Raw genomic sequence first — 23,020 nt, 5'->3', positions numbered from 1 at the left:
CTCGTGGAAGCCCCCACTGCGCGTGGCCCCCACCCGTGTCCTGTCCCCCAACACCGCTCCTGCAACACTCGCCCGGTCTCTGTCGCAGCAGCGTGGCCTCTTTGCACAGCGCCGCCGTCCTGACCCCGGCTGGGGGCTGCTTCTGGCAGAGCGGGGGGGGTCACCGGCTGGGGGGGGCTTCGGTGGGCTCAGGGGGAGCACCGGGGGGGCCCTCACACACGGGGTCAGGCTGTCCTGCCACGCAGGCTGCCCTGCACCCCCCCCATCGCCTGCCCCATGCCCGGTGCTGTTCCCTGCTCCTCTGTGCTCCCCCCGCAGGCAGCACAGGCTCCTTTTTACGCCGCCCCCACCTCTGGCAGCTCCCCCCCCCCAATCTGGGGGTCGCACCCCCCCTTTTTCCCAGTGACGGGGCAGAGCCGTGGCCATGGGTCTGTCGGTTTTACCAGTACACACAGCTGCTACGTGGTGGCGGGTGGCACAGCGCGGGCACCGCGCGGCTCCCGGCCCCGCCAAGCCGGGGCTCCCGGGGAACGGGAGCACGGCAGGGGGGGGAAGGTGGGGGCCGGGCAGCGCGGCCCCCTTTGTGCTACAGGGCCGGGAGGGGCCGCTTCCCCCTCCCCAGCAGGCCACCGGCTTTGGCATCGCTTGGTACCCGCGGGCTGGGGCCACCCCGAGCACCCCAGCAGCGAGTCCTTCGCCCCGCACGGCTTTTCCCGGGCAGGGCGTGGGGAATGCGGTCAGAGAACGGCGGCGTGGAGCCCGTCCCCGGGGCTGTCCCCACCTCCTGGGGCAGCTCCTACTCCTGCTGCGGCCGCTCCACCGCCAGGAAGGCGTCCACGGCGCCCGGCTGCAGCTCCGAGTCGCTGAGGTGCTTCTTGTCCCGGCCCTGCTCCCGCGCGCGGGTCCAGGAGGGCGAGCGCAGGTACCCTGCCCGCGGCACGGCCTGCGGGTGCAGCCCTGCGGGGACAGCAGGCTCGGCCCGCGCCCCCCCGTGAGGACGGCAGCGTGACGGGGGGGGTTCGAAATCACCGCTGGGCGATTCGCCGGCCGCGTTCTCCTCGTCGGAGTCGGCGAAGACCTCGGCCAGCTCCTGGTCCGACATGTCGGTCAGCTCCGTCAGGTCCAGCAGGTCGAAGTGCACCTCCAGCGAGGACACGCTGCTCAGAGGCTCTGCGGGCGGCGGGACGGGGGTGGGCACGGCCGGGCACCGCGGGGATGGGGGCCCGGGGGGGACCCAAGGGTGCTGGGAGGGGACCCGAGGAGGGACAAGGGGCTGAGAGGGGCGCGGGGGCTGCACTCACGTCTCCGCTCGGTGACCTGCAGCAGGCTGGCGGTGGGGATGGGGATGCCGCCCTGCTCCTCCACGGGGACGTCAGGGGTCTCCTCAGCCGTCCCGGGGATGGGGGTCCCTGCCGTTCGCTCCGGGGCCAGCGTCTCCTTGCCCAGCTCTGCAGAACCGGCACCTGCCACGTCGGTGCGGGGCCGGGGCAGTGCGGGCAGCTCCCTCCTGCAGCCCCGCCGCCCACCCGGGGGCTCCCCAGCTGAGGGGGCTGCGGGTCCCCAGCCCCGGGACCCCCGCGGAACAGGCAGCGCTCCGAGGCAGCTGCCGTGGGCCCCGGCAGCCCCCCGCCCCTCGCAGCCCCTTTGTGTCGGCGAGACAAAAGCGCAGCCTGTTCGGAGGCCGGAGCCCAGACAAGAGGCGTTTTGTCTCCTGGGGAGAGCTGGCGGGGCCGGGCAGACACGGCACGGTGCGTGCCGGGGGGGCTGGGCTGGCTCCGAGCGGGGCCGAGAGCCCCCCGTGTGTGGGGCAGCCCCCCCAGCCCACCCGGTGTCACGGCTGCACCCGGGCAGCCCCAGCCTCGTGCCGCTGGGCCCCGCCACCGGTTTGCTGCTGGGGGAGATGGCACGGGGCACGGGGACGGGCTCGGCGGGGCAGGGGGTCACCTCCGCCCCCCCCGAGGTGGGGCAAGGGGCAAAATGCCCCTGCACCAAGGAGCCAGCGCAGGGAATGGGGAATTTCAGGGAGATTTGGCAGCAGGCAGCCTGTGCACCTGCCCCGACACCAGGTGCACCGTGCCCTGGCCCCACACGGTGGCACGGGGCGCCCACCACTGCCACCACCTTCCCTGCAGCGGGGAAAACGGGTCCCCACCCCGCTCCTCGTCCAGGAGGAACCCCATACGCACCCATCCCCATCCCCAGGGAGGTGTGGGGCTGCCCCCAGCCACCACCCCGTGCACCACAACCCCCCTGAGGGTGACGCGGGGGTGTCACCGCCCGGAGCGAGGTGGCAGCGTCCCCGCTCCCCCCGGCACCACCCAGCTGCTCCCTGCTGCAGCGATCCCCCCGTGCCCCCCGCCTGATGCTGCCAGCCCCCAGCTCGGGCTCACGGGCGAGGAGCGGGGCCGGCGGCGGGGCTGGGTGTGCTGCTGACTCACGTCAACCGCAGAGTGAGCCAGCACCGGGCTCCGGCCACCCCAACCGGGGGGGCTGTGGCCACCTCCACGGGACCCCAACCCCGCTAAAGAGCCCGGTGTGGCCGGAGGGCACAGCGGGGTCGTGGTGGGGGCGGTGGCAGCGCCGCGTGCGGGGCACACACAGGAGGGCCGGGTGGGCGCGGGTGCTGCTCGATGCCACCTGCGTGCCCCCCGCTGTGGCACCGGGGACCCCCCCGGCTGCACCCCATGGCCACCCCCCCCCCTTCCCAGGCGCTGCAGGCGGGCGGCAGCCCCCCAGCACCCCCTGTGCGAGGGGCACACCGCGCCCCCTGCCCTAGGTGAACCCCCCCACCCCATAACGGGGGGCTGAGGGGTTAAAATGTGCCCCCCACGAGTCCCCCACCCCACAGACACCCCCTACACCCCCCGGTGCACGCATGCACCCCCTGACACCCCCCCTGCACCCCCCCTTGCACACCCACCCCCCCTTTTCACACACCCCCTTCCCCTCCCCACCCCTCCCGAGCCCCTCCGCCCCCCGCTACCCCTCCCGGTGCCCCGGTGCTGGGCTCTTCGCTGCTTTTCCCCCCCCCCCCCCCAGGCCCATCCCCGCTCACCTGCGGTGCCGCCCGCTCCCGGAGCCTCCATGGGCCGGGCCGGGCCGGTGCCGGTGCCGGTGCCGGTGCTGGGCGGGGCGGGCCCGGTGCCAGCCCGCAGCCCGCACGCTCCTGCCCGCCGCGGCGGGGGCGGGGATGGGGGCGGTGCGGGGGCGGGGGCCGGGCCCGGGGCCGGGGGGGGGGGCGGCTCATCCTGCCCGGTGGGGGGGGGGCCGGGGGGCACCGGGAGCTGCGGGGGGGGCACACCGGGGACCGGGGGGGGGCACCGGGAGCGAGGCGGGGGCCTCGGGTAGCGGGGGGGGGCCTGCTGCAGGCTGTGGGGCCGGGGGTGCTGAGGGGCACCGGGGATGCACCGGGGGGCGCGGCGCGCACCGGAGCGGGGGGGACCGGGGGGGCGGAGGGGGGATCCCGGAGGACCGAGGGGCCCCGCAGGCCGCAGGGTGACGGCTCTGGGTCGCGGGGGGCTGGGGGGCAGCGGGGCCGTGGGCACGGCCGGGTCCCGGAGCGGCGGCGGCGGCCGGGGCTGGGCCGGGCCCCGAGCGGGCCCCGACGCCGTTACCGGGGCCGGGCCCGCGTTGCTAAGGGGCGGGGCCTCCGCCGCGCAACTCTCGCGAGACTTCCACCGCGCGTTGCCAAGGAGACGGCGCCGCGGCCTGGCCGCCATGGTGGGCACCGGGGCCTGCACCGGGGGGTGGGGGGGCACCGGGACCGGGATCCGGATCGGGATTGGGATCCGGATTCGGATCCCTGGAGGGACCCCGAGGGCTCTTGGGAGGCCGGGGCCCGGTGGTGGGGGAGCCCCGGCGGGTCCGGGCGCGGCGCTGAGGGGCCCCCGGGCCCTCCCAGCCGGGCCCGGGCCCGGGCCCGGGCGCTGCCCCAGGAGCTTCCCCCCCCTCGTAACGCGGCCCTGCTCCTTCTCCTTCTCCTTCTCCTTCTCCTTCTCCTTCTCCTTCTCCTTCCTCAGGCGCCCAAAAAGGCCGTGAAGAAGGGGAAGGGCGGCAAGGCCCCGGCCGTGGTGGACGCCTCGGCCCCTGAGGAGATGAGCAGGGAACAGGTGAGCGCGGCCCGGCCGTGGGGCTGCTGCCTGTGGGGCCGCGGGGGGGGGTGGAGGGGTCGTGGGGGTACTCCCGGTGCTCGGTGCAGTCGGTGCTGGGCCTGCGGCCCTCACGCAGCCTGCCCGGAGCTTCTGCCAGGAGCAGCCCCCTCGTCCCGTCTCTGCTTCTGCTGTTTTATAGTGTGCTGCTCCCCTCCTTGGGCTCTCACCGTCTTTGCCCTCGTCCCTTAGCCCTGGAGCCCTGTTCTCTCGTGTCAGTGACCTGCTGGTGTGGAAATGTCCTGGGAAAGGTGCCTGTGATGGGAATCTGTCATCTGGCAAGTGTTTTGTGGTGTTTCCTTTAGAAAGTAACCTGGCTGACCAATTCTGCTGGAATCAGTTTCTCTTTGCATCCGATGCCTTGCTGGGGTGAGCAGGCCCATCTCCACAGGTGGCTGCACTTGCACTCAGCCGTGTGATCCTGCAGCTTCGTAATTCGCAGCCTGCAGCACTCTCAGCACATCCCAGATCATGCTGTGCTGGGTGCCTAAAAACCAGGAGGAGATGGTCCTGACCTGGGCAATCTCGCTCCCAGGATAAGATCTTGCATGTCTCAGTGCTATCTAGCATCTGAGAACATGTTACTGGCCCCTGGGAGACAGAATGCCCAAGCCCTGGCTGCTTAGAGTAGGAGGAGGTTTTGTCACTCCTTTTCCAGAGACCAGTGGGTCACTGTCATGTCCTGGGCTCTCCCTGCCCCATCCCCACTTTTCGTCCTCCCCTCCTCTGTCCCAGCAGAGGCTACCGTGTTCTGCAGGTTTACAACAGAGCTCACCACGGGTATCTTGAGAAGAGCCACCTGTCCCAGGCCCCCTTTTCCCACTACCTGCCTCCTTCTCTTGGCCTTGCAGCTGGGGCAGCACATTGTGCGTCTCCGGGAGGAGCTGGATCGGGAACGGGAAGAGCGCAACTACTTCCAGCTGGAGCGCGACAAGATTCACACCTTCTGGGAGATCACCCGCCGGCAGCTGGAGGAGAAGAAAGCCGAGCTGCGTCACAAGGACCGTGAGATGGAGGAGGCGGAGGAGCGGCACCAAGTGGAGATCAAGGTGGGAGGATGAAACGGCTGGGACGTGTGCGTGCCCTGAGCCCTGCGTGAGGAGGGGCTGGGCAGGATGCGAGCCAGGAGCATCTCTGCCGATATCCCAGCTTCAGGTGTTTTCCTGCTGATGCCCGTCACCTGCTCTCTGGCTTGTCTCCAGGTTTACAAGCAGAAGGTGAAGCACTTGCTGTACGAGCACCAGGAAAACCTCACCGAGCTGAAGGCGGAGGGCACCGTGTCCATGAGGCGGGCCCAGAAGGATCACTGGGCCCAGGAGATGGAGCTGCGCAAAGACATGCGCTCCTTAAAGGTGGAGCTGAAGGAGCAAGAGCTGGCCAACGAGGTGGTGGTGAAAAACATGCGCCTGGTAGGTGCCTGGCAGGGCAGCGGGGGCTGGAGCCACGTGTGAGGAGCCTCTGCCTCAGAGGGAAATGGTGGAGCTGCCGTCTGAGCCCTCCCAGCCATGGTGTGTGAGCAGGAGACTGGCTCCTCTGCTGTCTTGGCGAGGTGGGAATGGGGTTTCCTGCAGACCCCGGTGTCAAATGTACTGATAGGCACTGGAAAGACAGCACAGGATCAGGGAGGAGGGCTTTCTGGGGCAATTTCTGTGAAATCCCTCCTACAGCAGGGCTCCAGCTGTGGCTCAAAGCCCCTGAGAACAGCTGGAGAACTTAACATGCCACTCTGCTCAGATAACGTGGGGTTCATGCCATGGTGGGAGCCTTTCCCAGGGAGCAGGACGGGTTTTGGCTGCTTGCTGAGGTGGCTCCTGGCTGCTGGAACCCGGCCCCATGGTTGGGCCTGGCCTGGAGGCCTGTGTGAACCTCAGGGACTGCGTTGTGTAGCGGTGCAGTGACCTCAGGATTGGGTTGTCTGCCTCTAACACGAAACTTCTCCCTCACAGAAACAAGAGGAAGAGATCACGCGGCTGTGCAACGACTTCGAGAGACAAGTGAAAGGTCAGGCCGTGTGTCAGCACTCTGGGGAAGGCTCCTCCGAGCTCCACTGCACTCCTGGTTCCGTGGAGCAGAAAGGGGCTGCTCCCCCCCCCCCAGTGCTTGCTCCCCGTGCCCACGGGCTGCCAGGCTGCGTGGCCAGCAGCTCTCTGAGCTGAACTCCCAGCTTGGTGGGGTCGTGCCGTGGAAATGGGGCTGGGATGGCCTCCTGTCGTGCGAGCTGGGGGTGGAGGCAGGGCTCTTACTGCTGCCAGCCTGCATCGCTGAGCACTGCTGGCTGGAGGAGCCCTTGCGGATGGAAGCCCTGGCTCCCCACCCCTCTCAGGGGACGCTTCAGGTTCTCACGGGCTGACTTGGAGCTTTTCCATGTCCTGTTTCCAGAATGCTATTTCTGGGCTCTACTCAGCCTGGTCCCAGTGTAACCGCTCTGCGTGCTGGTGGGGCTGGTAGCGAGCGCCTTGTCCTCGAGCGATGCTGCAGTGGGACGCGCTGGGCTGGTGCTCGCTGTCCTTACCCAGCCCCCTTTGTGCTTCCCCAGAGATCGAGGCCAAGTACAACAAGAAGATGCAAATGCTGCGGGACGAGCTTGACTTGCGCCGGAAGACCGAGATCCATGAGGTAGAGGAGAGGAAAAACAACCAGATCAGTGAGCTGATGAAGAACCACGAGAAGGCCTTCAGTGAGATCAAGAACTACTACAACGATATCACCATCAAAAACCTGGCACTCATCAACTTGCTCAAGGTACTGCCTGCCTGCTGCCGCAGCCCTGGCTTGTGGTGGGGCTGGGCCTGTAAGGACTTCACCCAGACCTGGCCAGCTCCCTGGTGGAGGTGCTGGTGCTGCTGTTCTGTACACCATTAACACACAAAGCCCTCGTGCACAAGGAGATGTGGCTTGCTGGGCCGGCAGTGGGAGGGTGTCCTGGGAGCGTGAGGAGCTGGGCAGACCCTGCTGCACAGCCCCTCCAGGAACCAGTGCTCCTCTTCCCAAGAACAGGAGCAGATGGAGGAGAGGAAGAAGAGAGAGAATCAGCTGGAAAAGGAGAAGGCAGATTTGCTGCTCCACAAGAAGCAACAGCAGGAGACCCTGCAGCAGACCCAGGAGCAGGTGTTTGAGATGCAGAAGAAGTTGGCCCACTATGACATGGACAAGGAGGCTCTGACGGTGAGTCTCCAGCCCTGCTGGGAGCCCCCTTCTCTTCTCCCCTGAGTCACTGTGGCTGTTCCCTGGAGTGGAGTCGCTCAGCAGTGACCTCTGCCGCTCAGCAGAGGGCTGGTTGGCCAGGTTGCAGAGAAAATGCCTCCGAGTCCCGTTCAGCTTAGTTGTGTGCAAGATCTCAGGTGGGACTCCAGGATTCTGTCAGGAAGAGAGAGGAGCAGCCCCTGCTGCAGAGAGGGGAGGGAGTTGTGGGCGCAGCCTGTGTTTTCTCACCCCTCTCCCTTGGCTGGTCTCTCTCCTCCCTTGCCAGATCACATACCATCCCCTGGAGAAGCTTGCACTCTTTAACTGTCCCTTCCCACTTGCAGAACACAAAAGCCCGTCTGAAAGTCATCCAGAAGGAACTGAAAGACCTGCAGTGGGAACACGAGGTGCTGGAGCAGCGGTTCAGTAAGGTGAGAGCTGCAGGTGGCTCTGGGCGTCCACTCTCTCTCTTTACACAGGGTTAGGCACCGGGACTTAGCAGCGCTGCCTACGCTGCGCTTAGCAAAGGGCTTTCCAAAGCCCTGATCTGGAGCCGCGTGTTAGCTGCCGCTTCCAGCAGAGCTTATCGCGGCTTTGGCATCTCCCGTGCTCAGCAGACAGGCCCGGCCTTGTACTTCGCTGAGCAGTCATGCATGTGCTGATGGTCCCCTCCTGGCCCGCTGGTGACAGGCTGGGTCACGAGAGGATCCGCGTGGAGGGGCTCCCGCTGCAGTGGGGAGAGCCGGGGGCGGTGGCTCCCTCGTCCTGCTGGTGCGTGGGTGTCGCTTCCCCTCTCGCCGTGCAGCCTCTTCAAGGGATGTTGTTGTCTGAATATCCCCCCAGCCTCAGCCTCTCCCTTCCAGCTAACCCAGATAAACGTATTGAGGCAGAACGGAGCTCATTTGCAAGTCGTAGAAATCCCCAGGAATATGAACATTGATCTGGGGCCTCGTTAACAATCCATCATTAAGGCAGCAACGTATTCAGTGCAGTCAGAAATAGGCTTTGGAGGAGAAATCCTAATTAGGACACTTATTAACTAGCTGTGAGCCAGGGACTCCTGCCAGCTGCAGGAAGGGGAGGAGGAGAGACCCCTGCATGCCGCGGGCCCTCTCTGAGCTCTGAAGCAGTGCCTGGGGGCAGAGCACTGAGGAGCCTGGATTTGGGGCCAGGCCAATGAAGCGGGGATCCTGTGCTGCTGGGGGGGGGACAGTGGGGACCAATTCTCTCCCTGCAGGGGCCCAGGAAGGGGGAGGTTTGGGGGGAGCCGAGCTGTTTGGAGGAGAGGTAGCTGGGCTATGTCAGGATTTGAATAACAGGGGCTGTACTGGGGCCGGTGCTGAGGGATGGGGTCCCTGCTGCTGGGGGTGTCCCGTGCCAGGGGACAGAGGAAGCAGAGCTGCAGGTGCCGAGGTGGTGCCAGCACAGCAGAGGGGGGGAGATGTGCTCCAGCACCTGCATTCCCCACGGGGTGCAGGTGCTGTGGGGAGCAGCCCGGCTCTCGCTGGAGCAGGCAGGGCTGAGCGGCACGGCCTGTTTGCTCCCAGCCCCGGGTGGCTGCCGGGGGGGGTCCCGGGGGCGGTGTGAAGCCGTGCCATGTTCTCGGAGCAGGTGCAGGCGGAGCGAGATGAGCTCTACCAGAAGTTCACCAAAGCCATTAACGAGGTGCAGCAGAAGACGGGCTTCAAGAACCTGCTCCTGGAGCGCAAGCTGAAAGGACTCCTTGACGTCCTGGAGAAGAAGGAGGTGGAGCTCAGCGAGGTCTTTGCAGCCTCCAACCTCGACCCGGGCGCCCTCTCCTTGGTCTCACAGAAGCTGGAGGTACTGTGCGCTGCTGCAGGGCCCCGTGGAGGCTGTTCTCCCAGCAGGGCTGGCTCTTGAGGGGCAGAGCCTGCTCTGGGGCAGATCCTGGAGTGCGTGAGCGTGGCCAGGTGCCTGAGGGGCTTCGTTCCAGGCAGAGCCAGGGCAGACCCAGGCTGTGTGGCCCGAAACAGAGTCCCTGTCCTCCCTGCACTGTGGATATCTGCCCGGGCAGCCAGTCCACAGCCCTGGGACGCTGCAGCAAGCACCTCAGCCTGCTCGGGTGCTGAAAGCCCCGTGTGAAGGGCCTGTAACTGTCGTGTCAGTTCGTTCCCGACACTCCCAGCGCTGTGCACGGTGCCGCAGGGCACCCCGGCTCTCCCTCGAGAGCGAGGCATGTGGGCGTAGGCGTTTGGCGCTGATCTCTCCCTCAGGTGGAGTCTGTTTGAAGGAGGATGGCCCCGGGCAGAGCGCTGCTCACCAGGGCTCTGTGCTGGCAGGTGGCTCCCGATGCGGCGCTGAGCAGCAGGCTGCGTGCGGGGCCTGGGAGCGACCCAGGGCGCCCTGACTGCGGGGAGCCACCGCTGCTGAGCTTTGCCCGTGCTCCTCTCCCGGCCTCTCTGGCTGCAGAGGCGGTGCAGACCGGATCCCAGAGGCTCTGCGATGTCTGGCGTGCTAAAAATACCAACGCAGAAAGCCTCAGCACGGTGCGGCGGCTCGGAGACCCACATTCCTGGAGCGTGCAGCAGCAGTAACTGGAGAAGCAGCATTTGTTTCAGGCGGGCTGCAGACGGGACGCAGGTTCCCAACCCAGCTTGGCCTCTGCTTCCCTGGCGCCCTCCTGCTCACACCGTGCCACCTGCCCCATCCAGGGCCCTCTGTGCTGGGTGCTGGTGGTGCTCCTGGACCTCCCCTGTGCCAGGGCACCTTAGGGATGAGCGCGGCAGCAGCCCCAGGCTCCCAGTGGGTATGACAGCACAGCAGATGTGCCACCTACCAGCAGGTGCCACAGCAGCACGTTGGGAAACATTCCTGGGAAGGCGTCAAGGCGCCGCTGTCTCCCTCAGCTGCTGGGGTCCCTGAATTCCTTTGCTCAGCTGCCTCCAGCCACCGGCGCCCTCCTGGGGAGGCTCTCCCTGTAATTCCCTCGGTGCCGTGGCGGCGGGGAGGTGCTGCGGGAGCAGGTGCTGCCGTCCACCCCCGCTTGCAGCAGGGCAGGAGATGCTGGTGGCGGGGCTGAGCTGGCGTTCGTGCTCTTGGTCTGGCAGCTCCCTGGGCCTTGCCTGTGCCCGGGGCTGGCTGTCCCTGGCAGCGCTGGCCCTGCGGGGACGTGGTGGTGGCCGTCTGCCCGGCTGTGCCGCGAGCTGCCCTGCTTCAGCCGTGTCCCGCTGCCAACCTGGCCGCATCACAGCAGCTGCTCCGTGCTCCAGCCTGCAGCACGGCCCCAGCTCGATGTGCCCTCGGTGCCAGGCAGCCGAAGCCTAACGCACTGTTTCCCTTGCAGGATGTGCTCAGTTCCAAGAACACCACCATCGAGGACCTGCAGTTCCAGCTGGCCCGAGCCTGCAAGGTGAGCAAGGGGTCTGGGCACGCGGTGTAAGCCCTGGGGCTGGCCTCGCTCCGAGGGAAGGGAACTCGCAGCAGGCCAGCTGAGCTGCTTCATGCCCTGCAGTGCTGGCTCAGGCTGCGTTGCTCCCGATTCCCCGACTTTCCCCTGCAAAGCAAGGCTGGTTTGGGGGTCCCCACCATTTAGGGGGCTGCGGGGACCCTGGCAAGGAGGGGCTGGGCTGGGATTTGGGCTGGCAGAGCAGAACGTGGAGCGTTTCTCTTCCAGGCACACAACGACATGCTGCAGACGCTGGAGGCGAAGCTGACCGCCTTTGGGATCCCGCTGGACAACCTGGGCTTCAAGCCCCTGGAGAGCCCTGTGCTGGGCCAGGCGTTGGGGCAGGGCCCCGCGGGACTCGTGGCAGTGCCCACGTGACACCAGGCAGCACCCATGGGTGCTGGCTGTGCTCGGGTGCTCCTGGGGCAGGGAGCAGGGCTGCGCCTGCCTTACACCACCAGCATCCCACCCCAAGGAAGGTGATTTTTTTTAATTATTTTTTTTTTGAGACTAGTGGTGCTGTTTGAATCCTTTAATGGTGTCAGTCGTGTAGTGGTGGCCCTGCGGGGAGGTTGTGCCCTGCCCTAGCTGCCCCGGTACGTTGTGTAGGAGTAGGGGCTGATCAGCAGCGGGATGTGCAGCTTCTGGGTTGGGTCGGTGATGGTGAAGACGACCTAGGGGAGAGCAAAAAGGGGGTGAGGGGGAGAAAGCCCCAGCCACAAGCAGCCCCTGCCCCTCTCCCTGTCATCTGGGGCCACTCCGAGCAGCAGCGCAGCAGGAGGTGGCTGGGGGGAGGGAGCTCCTGCATGCATGGACACCGCCTCCAGCCCCCCTGCAGCTCCGGCAGTGACCGGGGCTGGCTCCCAGAGGCACCAGGCGCCCCCCCCTCTCTGCCCTTCAGCCAGGTACCTCCACGAAGGGGTAGAAGCTGCTGTACCCCAGGCTCTCCCAGTACTCCGCCGTCTCAAAGTGCAGCTTGTAGGTGCCAGCCTTAGCCTGCCCCGGAGGCAGGAGGGGCAGGCAGCGCCCGTCCTCATCCGTCCACCTAAAAACACAAGGAGGCACAAGATGATGGCCCTAAAAGCCTCCCCCCGTAGCTCTCTCAGCTGGGGGTCTCGGCGGGGGGGGGGGGACGGGGCTGGGTGGTGTCACCTCCCCTACCTCTGTGCCAGCTCCCTCCACTGCGCCCCCGGCTCCTGCAGCTGGGCCAGGCGGAGGGCGAGGCGGGCGGCGGGCAGCCCCGTGGCCGTGTTCAGCACGTGGGTGGTCAGGGAGCCCTGCGGCCTCTCCATGCCTCCAACCTGCAGCGGGGGAGCAGCGAGGGCTGGGGGGCTCCCCAGAAGCACTGTCCCGCTCCCCCCAGCACCACCACCCGAGCGCTCCACCCCCAGGAGTAATTATTTGGGATGGGTAGCGGGGGGCTGAGGGGAACCCAGGGTGGGCAGGGCCCCGTGCTGGTGTCAGTGCAGCCGGGTCCCTCCGGGAACTTCTCCATCCCCAGCACCCTGCTGTGCCTGCCAGGTCCCAGGGGTGCACCCCAACACCCCCAGCAGCTGCCTGTGTGCCCAGGGCACCGCCGCTGTGCATGGTGTGGGCACCCTGCCCGCCTTTCTGCCTGGAAGGAGGGCTGCCGGGCTTCCCGTTCAGCCCCGTGTTGGTGTGCACCGACAGGCCACCCCCGGGGAGGAAGCGGCCATGTCCCTGTCACCTTCCCAGCCTGCACCGATCGCGGTGTCACCACATCACGTGCAGCACACGTTAACCCTGCAAGTGCTCCGGCGCTGCCTGGGGCAGGCAGCCAGCTTGGGGCCAGGGCGCTGCCCCTTCCCCCACAGCAGCTCCTGGCTGTGCTCGGTGGGGTGGGACCCCCAAAACCACCCCAACTGCTCCTCTGGGGCTGCCCCAAGTGCCTGCCCCTAGCCCAGGGCTGGCTGCGGGCTTTGGCTTCCCCGATCTTCAGGAAGCACAACAGCAAGCGAGGGCTCGCGGTGGCTTACCTGCCTCTCCTCCGTCCCGCTCTGCCAGGTCCCCGCACCCGGTGCCACCCTGCAGGCTGCCATCCCCTGTCCCAGACACCTTCCCCAGGGAGCTGCTGGGACCGGGGGCCGCTATCCCGGCACGCTCCTCCCCGGCTGGGCCGGCCCGTGCAGGCGGCTCCCCAGCAGCCGGCACACCCCGGTGAGCCCCGACGGAACCTGTGCTCTGGCGGCACCGCAGCCCCGGGGCTGACGGCCCCAAGTCCGGCTGGATTTTGGGGCGACCGGGACTGGTTGAGCCACAGTGGAGCTGCCGGCCCAGCCTCCCCCTGCAAAGAGCTCGGAGCGCGTGAGCGGGGCCGGGCACGTGGAGGCTGCGAGGAGCAGTCAGCGGGATCACCGCGGGCAAGCCCTGCTCGTCCGACCTGCCTGCCTCCCCTCCTGCGCCACCGGGAGGGCCCGGCGCCTCATCTGCGTGCTGATAGCAGTGGTGGTGGTGGCTGGGAGCCTGCGTCCGTCCCCGTCGGCAGCTTCAGGGGGTGTTTGGGGACCACCTGCTGCGCACACGGTGTCTGGGTGGGCGGTGAGAGCCAGGGGAGCGCAGAGGCTGAGCGCCTGGGGCAGGGGGGCTGTGCCCAGGACAAGGCTCATCTGCACCTCCAGCCTGCTGCGGCCGTGGGGATCACCCAGGTGAGGGGGACAGGGACGGTCACCCCAATGTGGGGGAGAGGGGAAAATGACTCCCTGGAGCCGGCTCGAGTAGGGGAGACAGGTACCATGGTGAAGCTGAAGACGGGAACATTGCTGATGGCATCCCTGATGTCGACGATGGCAGTGGCAGTGAATGCTCTCTGCTCGCAGTTTTCGGCTGCCCCTTCGCAATCGCACACCCGGGCTTTGACTTCTGTGATTTGTGCCTTGCCCTGGCTGTCCGTCAGCCTCAGGAAGATGCTGTACTCCCCGGGCTCCAGCTCCTTATTCAGTCTCAGGAGCAGCGAGTCTTGTGCGGGAGAGAGGGCATTCAGGGTGGCTCGGGGGATCTGGCTAGGATGCGGCCCTTGCTCGGTGTCCCCCCACTGCCCTGTGCCACAGGTGGGTGGCTGGCACGGACCCCACGGCACCTACCTTGGCCAGACATTATGACACTCCAGTTGGTGCTGGAGCCGTGCTCCAGCGCTGCCTGGAACGGGTAGGTGTTTGGGGGCAGGTCCTTGTCGACGATGGTCAGCGTCTGCTCCTCGGGCTGCCGGCTGCAGATGTCGAAGATGCGGGGCTCCGGCGTGGGCCCGTTGTCGTTCACGTCCTGGAGGAGCAGCAGCAGCGTCCCCGTGCCCGTTGCGTCCGGCACCCCTGCGGAGCTGGGCGTTAGCGAGGTGCCTGCAGCCTGTCCCCGCGCCCTGCACGGCCACCCCGTGTCCCTGCAGCCCCCGCTGCCCGCGGCGCGTCCTCACCGTTGTCCATGGCCAGGACGATGGCCTTGTAGGTGCTGTTGATGGTGTGCACCGACTCGCGGTCCAGCGGCTGGGCGGCCGTGACGATGCCGTTCTCGGGGTCGATGGCCAGCCACCCCGCGGGGTCGCTGCCCATGCGGTACCTGGGCAAGCGAGGGTCAGCGGGGGGCTCGGTGCCCAGCCTGGCCCCTCTGGCCGGGCGGGACGGGGCACGCAGCCCTCGCGCCCCCAGCATCGCCCCCACTCACGTGATCCTGTTCCTCTGGTTCTTGTCGGGGTCCTGGGCCGTGTAGGAGGTGACCTCGTGCCCCACCGGCAGGTCCTCCGACACCTCCACCCTCTTGACGGGGGGCACGAAGACGGGGGGCTCGTTCACATCCCTGACGAGCACCAGCACGCTGGCCGAGGAGAGCCCGAGGGACACGGAGAGGGGGACCACGTTCTCCACCGTCACCACGAGGTCGTAGCGGTTCCTGGTCTCGTAGTCCAGGCCCTGGAGGCGGCACAGAGGAGCTGGGCTGGGAGCGGTGCTGGGGGGGACGTGGCCCGCTCGGGGCAGCCCCGGGAGCCCCCAGACCCACCTTGGCGGTCCTCAGGATGCCGTCGTTGGTGTTGGGGTCGGTGGCGATGCTGAAGGCGCCGTCCTGGTCCCCGCTCTTGATGCGGTAGACGGCTTGCCAGGCCGGGGAGCCCGGCATGTCCTGGTCCGTCACGTGCAGCCTGGCCACCTCCAGCCCCACCTCGTTCTCGGGCACCGTCCCCTCGTACTGCGGGAGGGGCGCAGGGACGGTCAGCGCGGTGTGGGGCTGGGGGCAGCGGCTCGCGGGAGCCGGCATGGGGGGGAGCTCGGTACCATGGTGGGGTCGAAGATGGGGATGTTGTCGTTGGCATCCGTGACCTCGATGACGGCCGTGGCGGTGGTGGACAGCCCCCTGCCCTCCTGGTCCGTGGCCCGGACGATCAGCGTGTAGTTGGGGGTGGTCTGCGAGCGGAGAGCAGCGCGGTCAGGGGCGCCCCGCGGCCGCTCCTACCATGGGGGTGCCGGGACGCGGCCGGGCGCCCACCTCGCGGTCCAGCCCCGTGCCGAGGACGCTGATGACGCCCTTCTGGGGGTCGATGGTGAACATCTGGGGGTGCGGGCGCGCCGGCTCCTGGCTGACGATGGAGTAGCTGACGATGCCGTTGTCCACGGTCACCGCGTCGTCCGCGTCCGTGGCGTTCACGGTCATCACGGAGGTGCCTGGTGCGGGGACGGGACAGGACGAGGAGACGTCACTCACGGGACGAGCCCCACGGGCGCCGACGTTGGCCTGGCACAGCTCTGTCCCGGGGCCCCGAGGCCCCCCCACCCCCACCCCACACACCCGGCTTCGCGTTCTCCTCGATGTAGCCGACGAAGACCTGCTTGGTGAAGACGGGCTTGTTGTCGTTCTGGTCCATCACCGTGATGATGATCTCCATGGGGTCCTCCACGGGCTGCCCGTTGGCCGACACGGCGTGGGAGAAGATCTGCGGGGGTACTGTCAGTGGCGTGGCCCCCTCGAGACCCCCCGGCGCCCCCAGCCCCGGCCCCCACTCACGACGTATTTCTCGATCTCCTCGCGGTCCAGCGGCTGCGTCACCTCCAGCCACCCCGTCTCACGCTCGATGGTGAAGACGCCCACGGGGGGGCTGTCCGCCCCCTGCCCCGTGATGCTGTAGAAAACCTTGGTCTCCTTGTCCTTGTTGGATTTGATCTGGGGGCGAGGTGGGGGGCTGTTAGAGGGGCCTGGCGCTCCGCAGAGGTACCCGCGTCCCCCCTGGGGCTGCTCAGCCCGGCCGCAGGGCCCGGCGCTGGCTCAGCCCTCGTCCCCACACCGTGGGGGCCACGTACCTGCACCAGCTTCATTGGGAAGGGCCCCTGGTGATTCTCGGGGCAGCTGATGGGGGGGATGACCCAGTCCCTCTTCTGCCTTCGGAGGCCGTGGCCAGACGCGGGGAAGGCCACGTCATCTACCTGGGTGCTGAGCACCGTGACCTGCGGGATGGAGAGCAGCGGGAGGGCAGCGGGGCTGTGCCGTGCGGGTTTCCTCTCCCCTCCTCGTCACCCCTCACCTCACCGCAGCAGCGCCCAGAGCGCCCTACCTGCAGGAGGAGGAGGAGAAGGAGGAGGATGAGGGTGCAGGGTGCCATGGCTCCGGCCACTCCGGGCGCTCCGAGCGCTGACCGGGGCCAGCTCCGTGCCCTTGGACTGTGCCCCTGGCAAAGCTCCCAGCAATGCCCACGTGGGTGCCAGCGCAGGGGGTGCCAAACCCCGGCCCCACTGTGGCCCCCCGGCCCCACAGGGTGCCTGGGGAGGGTCAGGGTGCGGGGTCTTGCACGCGGGTGCTGTTCCATGCCCGGGGGGTGCCCAGGCACCGGCAGCCCCCGTTGGGACGACGGCTCCGTGCTGCGCCTCACCGCTCAGCCCCCTGGAGCTGGGGGGGGGTCGCGGCTCTCCACCTCCCCCCCCCGGGCACCGGCTGCCGCTGCCCCAACCGGGTGCGCGAGGAGAGCCCGGGGGGGGCGCACGGAGGTAGCGGCGAAACGGAGGCACCGGGGGGGGCGCGGCGGAACCGGGGAGGACCTGGGGAGGGCGGGGAACACCCCGGGAGGGGCGCACGGGGGGACCGGGAACGGCTCGGCGGGAGGGGGGGGGGCGGAACCGGGGCGGGACCGGGCGGGGCGGGGCGGGACCGGACCGGGCGGGGCGGGGCGGGGGGGGCCGGTCGGTACCTGCGCGGCCGCGGCCTCACCTGGAGCCGCGCGGAGCAGCGGGCGGGGGCGCGGCGCTCGGTAGCGGCGGGGCCATGCGGGGGTCGCGCTCCGGGCTCTGCCCGCTCCTCCTGCTCCTGCTCCTACCGCCTGCCGCCGCCCCGGCCCGGCCGTGCGCTCCCCCGGGGCCAGGTAAGCGGCGCCGTCGGGGCGCGGGGAGCATCACCGAGGGGGCGGAGGGGGCTCTGGGGCGCCGCCACGCCGGGAGGCACCGGCACCGGGGCGGCGGGGGCAGGTGGGCTGCCCCGGGATGGGCTGGGGGCGGTGGAGAGCCCCCCCCTTGCTGCGGTGCTCGGCCCGGTTCTTCCCCCCTCGCCCTCCAACTTGGGGGCCCGGTGCTAGCTGCGGTGCGGAGCTGGTTGGTGCCCTCGGGGTGCGGGGCTGCTGTGCCCCCCCCCCGGGCCGTGGGCTCGCTCCTTTGCCCCCCGGCCGTGCCCCCGGCATCGCGGGGCGACCCCTTGCAGGCTGTGGGCTGGTCGTGAACCCCCCTTTCCTGGCCAGGGGGGGCTCTGGCGGTGCCGTTCGGGCCCCGTCGGCTGATGCCGGCGCCTCCGGTCGGCGGAGAGCGGCCGGGAGCCGCCGGGCAGGGCGGGACCCCGCGGGTCGGTGCCAGGCGCCGGGCTGCCGCTGGGACCGGTCGCCCCGGGGCCACCTTCTCCGGTACGGGCGGGGGGCTCGGGGGCACGGCGGGGCGGCAGGGGCCGGTTCCCGATGCCGGCTCCCGGTGCCGGCGGGGCCGCCCGCCGTGTTTACTCGTCGGCATCCCCGGGGAACGGGGCTGCTCGGGAACCACGACCGCAGGCAGCGCTCCCCTAATGGCTGCGGAGCACTGAAAGCTCTGGCCCTGAGAGCTCTCGCCGTGCCAGCCCTGACCTCAGCCCGCCCGGCTGCCGAGAGCCGCGGGCAGCTCCCGCCAGGCTGGGGCCGTGGGCAGGGGCTGGGGCTGGCCGGGGGGCTGCAGCCCCTCCGTGGGAGCCCGTGGCCGGGAGCCCACCCGGGCTCGGCTCCATCACCAGGGCAGGGTGCCCAGGCTGCGTGGTGCCGAGGAACCTTGGGGGCACGGGGGGAGCCTGGTGCTGGAGCGGGGCTGCAGACCCCGACCCCACGGTGAGGGCTGGCTCCTCGTGCTCTGGTGTGGCCGTGGCCCTCGTGGTGTGGCCATGGCCATTGCGTCCCCAGCACCATCCCTGATTGCTGGCAAGAGTTGCCCTCCAGGCACCAGCTCTGCCCCAGCGCGGGGTCCAAGGGGCCCCCTGGGGACCTGCTCCTGCTCCCCCAGCCCAGGACCTGCTACGCCCGCGGGGCACGGCTCTCCTCGCCCTGCTTCCATCGCTCTCCCTGCTCCTGGCAGCCTCTCGGCCAGTGCGGCTGGAGCAGGCTTAGCACTGCTAATCCCCTAATCCTGCGGGGTGCTGGGGCTGGGCCCGGCATGGCGCGGGGGCGCAGCGTGGCTTTGGGTGCAGGGCCCTGCTGCAGTGCGGGTCCCAGCCTGGGGTGGTGGTGGTGGGGGGGGGGGGGGGGGAGGGAGCAGGCGGTGACACACAGAGGTGGGAGGCGCGGGGCAGGGCCCTGCGTGCCCAGGAATTTCCCCGTCATCTCCGAAACAAAGCCAAAGCCGAGCTCCTGCCCGCCCCCAGTGCCGGGAACCACTCCGGCCTCCCCCTCCTGATCCTAATCCCCAGGGCTCAGCCGGGCTGGCCGGGAGCTCCCAGGGCCACGCAGGGGGCACGTGGAGTTTAGGGGCAGCCCCCAGCATGGCTGGGGTGGGGGCAGCAGGTTGTGTCCCCTCCGTGGCCGCCCTGACCCCTGCCCCTCACAACAGGCGATGGCACGGTACAGTACGAGGACGAGGAGCCCCACATGGGAGCGGTGGCACTGAGGCCCCCAGGGTGGCTGCCTGTGACTCCCCAGGATGCCACCATCCAGCCAGGCCCTGTGCGGAGCCGGCGCTCCCTGCAGGTAATGCTCCTGGGGAGCCCCCCCCCAGGCAAACACCCCCGTCCCCCAGACCTTTCCTCGTGTGGCTGCTCCCTCACCCCGCTCTCCTTCCCACCAGGAGGTCCCCGATGTCCCCAGGGCTCTGAGGAGGCGGAAGAGGGACTGGGTGATCCCTCCCATCAAGGTCCCTGAAAATGAGAGGGGTCCCTTCCCCAAAAAGCTGGTTCAGGTATGGAGGGGGCCCGGAGGCGTGGGTGCATGCCCTGGGGTGGGGTGATGCTCTGGCTGTGCCTGTCACCGTCGCATCTGGGCAGGCATCTGGAGCTGGGCATGGATGTGTGCGCCCAGGGCAGCGGAGGTGCCGGCCACGGGCATGGGTGGGTGCCAGGACGGGGTGCGGTGCCGTGGGGGGGCTGCCGAGCCCCAGCACTGAGCGCTGCTGCGCATCCCTCCAGATCAAATCCAACCGGGACCGGGAGGCGAAGATCTTCTACAGCATCACGGGGCAGGGGGCGGACACCCACCCCGAGGGCATCTTCACCATCGAGAAGGAGACGGGCTGGATGAAGGTGACGCAGCCGCTGGACCGGGAGCACATGGACAAGTACCACGTAGGTGCCGGCTGGGGGACGGGGCGCTGGGGCAGGCGCTGTGCCAGCTCCCTGCTCACCCCTCTGCCTCGCAGCTCTTCTCCCACGCCGTGTCCGAGAACGGCAAGCCCGTGGAGGAGCCGATGGAGATCATAGTGACGGTGACGGACCAGAACGACAACAAGCCCCAGTTCACGCAGGAGGTGTTCAGGGGCTCCGTGCCCGAGGGTGCTTTGCCAGGTAGGACCGGTGCCACGGTGGTTTGGGTGTGGCATGGCCCCATGGGGAAACTCTGCCTCCTGCTGGATGTGTCCTTGGAGAGCCCCAGGACTGCCCCTCCTGGGGACATGGGTGCCCTGTCCCTCCCTCACACGGACGCCCCATCCCACAGGCACCTCGGTGATGCAGGTGAACGCCACGGATGCAGATGATGCCGTGGAAACCTACAACGGTGTCCTTGCCTACTCCATCCTCAGCCAGGAGCCACGGGAGCCCCATCCCCACATGTTCACCGTCAACAGGGCCACCGGCACCCTCAGCGTCATTGCCAGCGGCCTCGACCGCGAGGTGGGACCTGCGGCACCGTGGGGGTGGCGCTGGCACCGGGCGGGCTGCGGGGTGCTGACGGGTGTCTGTCTGTCTGTCTGTCTGTCTGCCCCCCGCAGCGCGTGCGGGAGTACACGCTGACCGTGCAGGCGGCCGACCTGGATGGCGAGGGGCTGACCACCACAGCGCTGGCCGTGATTGAGATCACGGATGTGAACGACAACGCCCCCGAGTTTGACCCCAAAACGGTAACGTGGCTGTCGGGCGGGCAGGGTGGGCCGGGCACGGCGGGCTCGGTGCTGACGGTCCCCAATGCACAGTACGAGGCGGCTGTGCCGGAGAACGAGGCCGGGCTGGAGGTGGCCCGGCTGCACACCACGGACCTGGACGAGCCCCAGACGCCGGCGTGGCGCGCCGTCTACTCCATCGTGCGCGGCAACGAGGGCGGCGCCTTCACCATCACCACCGACCCTGCCAGCAACGAGGGCGTCCTGCGGACAGCCAAGGTGCGTGTCCCGTGCCTGTCCCCGCGGTGCGGCCACTCGCCCTGCGTGGTGCTGCCCGTCCCGTCCCCTCCTGCAGGCTCTGGACTACGAGGCCAAGCGGCAGTTTGTGCTCCACGTGGCCGTGGCGAACGAGGCCCCCTTCGCCGTCAAGCTGCCTACGGCCACAGCCACGGTGACGGTCAGCGTGGAGGATGTGAACGAGGCACCCGTCTTCGACCCCCCGGTGCGGCTCGCCCAGGTGGCGGAGGACGCGCCGCTGGGGCAGCCCCTGGCCTCCTACACGGCCCAGGACCCCGACAAAGCCCAGCGGCAGCGCATCAAGTGAGCGGGGCTGGGGTTGGGGTTGGGGCCGGGGGGGTCCTGCTGCCATGCCCTTGTGGAACCAGCACCCTCTGTCCCCCAGGTACGTGGTGGGCAGCGACCCAGCGGGCTGGCTGTCGGTGCACCTGGAGAACGGGCTCATCACGGCGCGGGACCACCTGGACCGCGAGTCGCCCTTCGCCAAGAACAGCACCTACGTGGCCGTGCTGCTGGCCGTGGATGACGGTGAGGCGCGGTGGCCATGAAAGGAGCCCTTGTTCCTGCCGGGTGCTGTCCCACGTGAGGGACACGTGCTCCTGGTGTCACGGGGGTGCTGCATCCCAGCTCGCTCCCTTGGGCAGGGAGCGGTGCCCGCGCGGTCTGGTCCTTAGGGGTGGGAGGGAGGCCCTGCTCTCGGGGTGCCCCGCCAGCCCGGCTCCTCTCGGCAGGTTCTCCACCCGCCACGGGCACTGGCACCCTGCTCCTCACCCTGCTGGATGTGAACGACCACGGCCCTGAGCCTGAGCCCCGCAACATCGTCGTCTGCAACCGCAGCCCCGTGCCCCAGGTCCTCACCATCATCGACAGGGACCTGCCCCCCAACACGGGTCCCTTCCGTGCCGAGCTCAGCCACGGCTCGGGGGACAGCTGGGCGGTGGAGGTCGGGGACACCGGTAAGGCAGGGGCTCGGCGCGATGGGTGCCTCAGCTGCCACGGGGGTAGGCACCTCAGGTCACCCACGTCACTCCTCTCACGCAGGGGACACCGTCACCTTGCGGCTGACAGAGCCGCTGGAGCAGGAGGAGTACAGCGTCTACCTGCGGCTCTTCGACCACCAGGGCAAGGACCAGGTCACCGTCATCAAGGCACAAGTGTGCGACTGCCAGGGCCGGGTGGAGAGCTGCGCCTACGAGCCGCAGGTGGCCACCGGTGTGCCCATCATCCTCGCCGTCCTGGGCGCCCTCCTGGCTTTTCTGAGTGAGTTGGGGGGGTTTGAAGGGGCTGCGCCCCACCCGTGGGTGCTGGGGTGCCCACACTGATGCCGCTCCTCTCCCGCAGTCATCCTGCTGCTGCTGCTGCTCTTTGTGAGGAGGAGGAAGGTGGTGAAGGAGCCGCTGCTGCTGCCGGAGGACGACACGCGGGACAACGTCTTCTACTACGGGGAGGAGGGCGGGGGCGAGGAGGACCAGGTGGGTGCCGGGGATGGGGGTGTCCCCGTGTCACCGCGGGCTGGCCTGACCCCGTGCTGTCCCCACACAGGACTACGACCTGAGCCAGCTGCACCGCGGCCTGGATGCCCGCCCCGAGGTGATCCGCAACGACGTGGCCCCCCCGCTGATGGCGGCCCCCCAGTACCGGCCCCGGCCCGCCAACCCCGAGGACATCGGTACCTTCATCGATGAGGTGAGCCCCTTCCCCTGCCAGGGGGGGCTTGGGGCATCTCCAGCTCCCCGCTGAGCTCCTCTTCTGCCCCCCCCCAGAACCTGAAGGCGGCTGACACGGACCCCACGGCCCCCCCCTACGACTCCCTGCTGGTGTTCGACTACGAGGGCAGCGGTTCGGAGGCCGCCTCGCTCAGCTCCCTCAACTCCTCCGACTCCGACCAGGACCAGGACTACGACTACCTCAACGAGTGGGGCAACCGCTTCAAGAAGCTGGCCGAGCTCTACGGCGGCGGGGAGGACGATGAGTAGGGCCCCCCCCCCCCGGCCCCTCCTGTGCTGCTGCTCCTGCTGCCCAAAGCCTTACCCCTGCTGTGCCTTGGGGCCGGCGCTGCCCCCCCCCCCCAGTCCTTCTGATGCCTTCTGCTGAAGCGGCCTCGGCTTCCTCCTGTGTATTTTTTAATGAAATAAATGTAGTGTGATGATACAGACGGGCTAAGCTGGGTTATGTAGAAGTTTTAATAAAGGATGTGGATTTCTTTTTTTTTTTTTTAAGATCCTCCTGTTTCTGTGCGCTTCTGTGGGCCTGGAGGTGTGTGTGGGGGGGGGCCACAGAAACACTGCTTGGCTGGGGACCTGCAGCATCACCAGGGGGGTGTCGAGGCAGTGGGATCTCTCCCCAGGGCTGTCCCCGTCCTCATGCAGAAGGGGGAGGATAAGGTGGATGCCAGGGAAGCAGCTGGTGGTGCTGGTGTGCATGGGCAGGACTGGTCCCAGAGCTCCCCATCCCCAGCAGCCCCC

At 68.6% G+C, this 23,020-nt stretch overlaps 4 protein-coding genes across 6 annotated transcripts; 2 read left to right on the top strand and 2 right to left on the bottom strand.

The window, feature by feature from the left end:
• Positions 1-3,696: 3,696 nt before the first annotated feature.
• Positions 3,697-18,888, top strand: DRC4 (dynein regulatory complex subunit 4). 3 transcript variants are annotated; one of them, XM_084294959.1, is made up of 13 exons: positions 3,697-3,720; positions 4,020-4,109; positions 4,341-4,517; positions 5,000-5,197; positions 5,351-5,557; positions 6,095-6,149; positions 6,685-6,890; positions 7,146-7,313; positions 7,676-7,762; positions 8,943-9,152; positions 10,636-10,701; positions 10,966-11,216; positions 18,780-18,888. In XM_084294959.1, the coding sequence occupies exons 4-12, from the start codon at positions 5,159-5,161 to the stop codon at positions 11,113-11,115; spliced, it is 1,188 nt and encodes a 395-aa protein (XP_084151085.1). In that variant the 5' UTR covers positions 3,697-3,720; positions 4,020-4,109; positions 4,341-4,517; positions 5,000-5,158; the 3' UTR covers positions 11,116-11,216; positions 18,780-18,888. The 3 variants fall into 3 exon arrangements, with proteins under 3 accessions (XP_084151085.1, XP_084151084.1, XP_084151086.1); XM_084294958.1 differs by lacking the exon at positions 4,341-4,517 and having other exon boundaries at positions 3,704-3,720; XM_084294960.1 differs by lacking the exon at positions 3,697-3,720 and having other exon boundaries at positions 4,010-4,109.
• LOC311214156 (5-hydroxyisourate hydrolase-like) lies at positions 11,280-12,191 on the bottom strand. Its single transcript, XM_084294617.1, has 3 exons — positions 11,899-12,191; positions 11,647-11,782; positions 11,280-11,411 (listed from the first exon to the last, which is right to left on the bottom strand). The coding sequence occupies exons 1-3, from the start codon at positions 12,027-12,029 to the stop codon at positions 11,322-11,324; spliced, it is 357 nt and encodes a 118-aa protein (XP_084150743.1). The 5' UTR covers positions 12,030-12,191; the 3' UTR covers positions 11,280-11,321.
• Positions 12,846-16,336, bottom strand: LOC311214298 (cadherin-1-like; the record flags this gene model as incomplete). Its single annotated transcript, XM_084294809.1, has 13 exons — positions 12,846-13,087; positions 13,139-13,328; positions 13,490-13,713; positions 13,839-14,063; positions 14,165-14,307; positions 14,413-14,657; positions 14,746-14,931; positions 15,018-15,146; positions 15,229-15,404; positions 15,529-15,673; positions 15,745-15,900; positions 16,038-16,181; positions 16,289-16,336. 13 exons carry the CDS (start codon positions 16,334-16,336, stop codon positions 12,846-12,848), a joined length of 2,253 nt encoding a protein of 750 aa, XP_084150935.1.
• LOC311214297 (B-cadherin) lies at positions 16,993-22,531 on the top strand (the record flags this gene model as incomplete). Its single annotated transcript, XM_084294808.1, has 16 exons — positions 16,993-17,089; positions 17,459-17,617; positions 18,780-18,916; positions 19,014-19,124; positions 19,351-19,506; positions 19,581-19,725; positions 19,877-20,052; positions 20,151-20,279; positions 20,352-20,537; positions 20,614-20,858; positions 20,941-21,083; positions 21,287-21,511; positions 21,597-21,815; positions 21,897-22,027; positions 22,098-22,241; positions 22,319-22,531. The coding sequence occupies 16 exons, from the start codon at positions 16,993-16,995 to the stop codon at positions 22,529-22,531; spliced, it is 2,616 nt and encodes an 871-aa protein (XP_084150934.1).
• Positions 22,532-23,020: the final 489 nt, after the last annotated feature.

The sequence above is a fragment of the Netta rufina genome (assembly GCF_964035555.1).
Source record: "Netta rufina genome assembly, chromosome: 13".
Classification (NCBI taxonomy): domain Eukaryota; kingdom Metazoa; phylum Chordata; class Aves; order Anseriformes; family Anatidae; genus Netta; species Netta rufina.
The sequence above is the reverse complement of the archived record's forward strand: the minus strand, read 5'-3'. Positions and strand labels throughout refer to the sequence as shown.

What these genes read in the sequence shown, in the direction of transcription:
- DRC4 (XM_084294958.1), top strand. An exon ending in GGCACCAAGTGGAGATCAAG is followed by an intron (nt 5,198 to 5,350) that starts GTGGGAGGATGA and finishes GCTTGTCTCCAG; the next exon opens with GTTTACAAGCAGAAGGTGAA. An exon ending in AGCTGGCCCGAGCCTGCAAG is followed by an intron (nt 10,702 to 10,965) that starts GTGAGCAAGGGG and finishes TTTCTCTTCCAG; the next exon opens with GCACACAACGACATGCTGCA.
- LOC311214156 (XM_084294617.1), bottom strand. Translation starts at nt 12,029, where the DNA reads ATGGAGAGGCCGCAGGGCTCCCTGACCACCCACGTGCTGAACACGGCC. An exon ending in TGGAGGGAGCTGGCACAGAG is followed by an intron (nt 11,783 to 11,898) that starts GTAGGGGAGGTG and finishes TTGTGTTTTTAG; the next exon opens with GTGGACGGATGAGGACGGGC. An exon ending in GCTTCTACCCCTTCGTGGAG is followed by an intron (nt 11,412 to 11,646) that starts GTACCTGGCTGA and finishes GCTCTCCCCTAG; the next exon opens with GTCGTCTTCACCATCACCGA.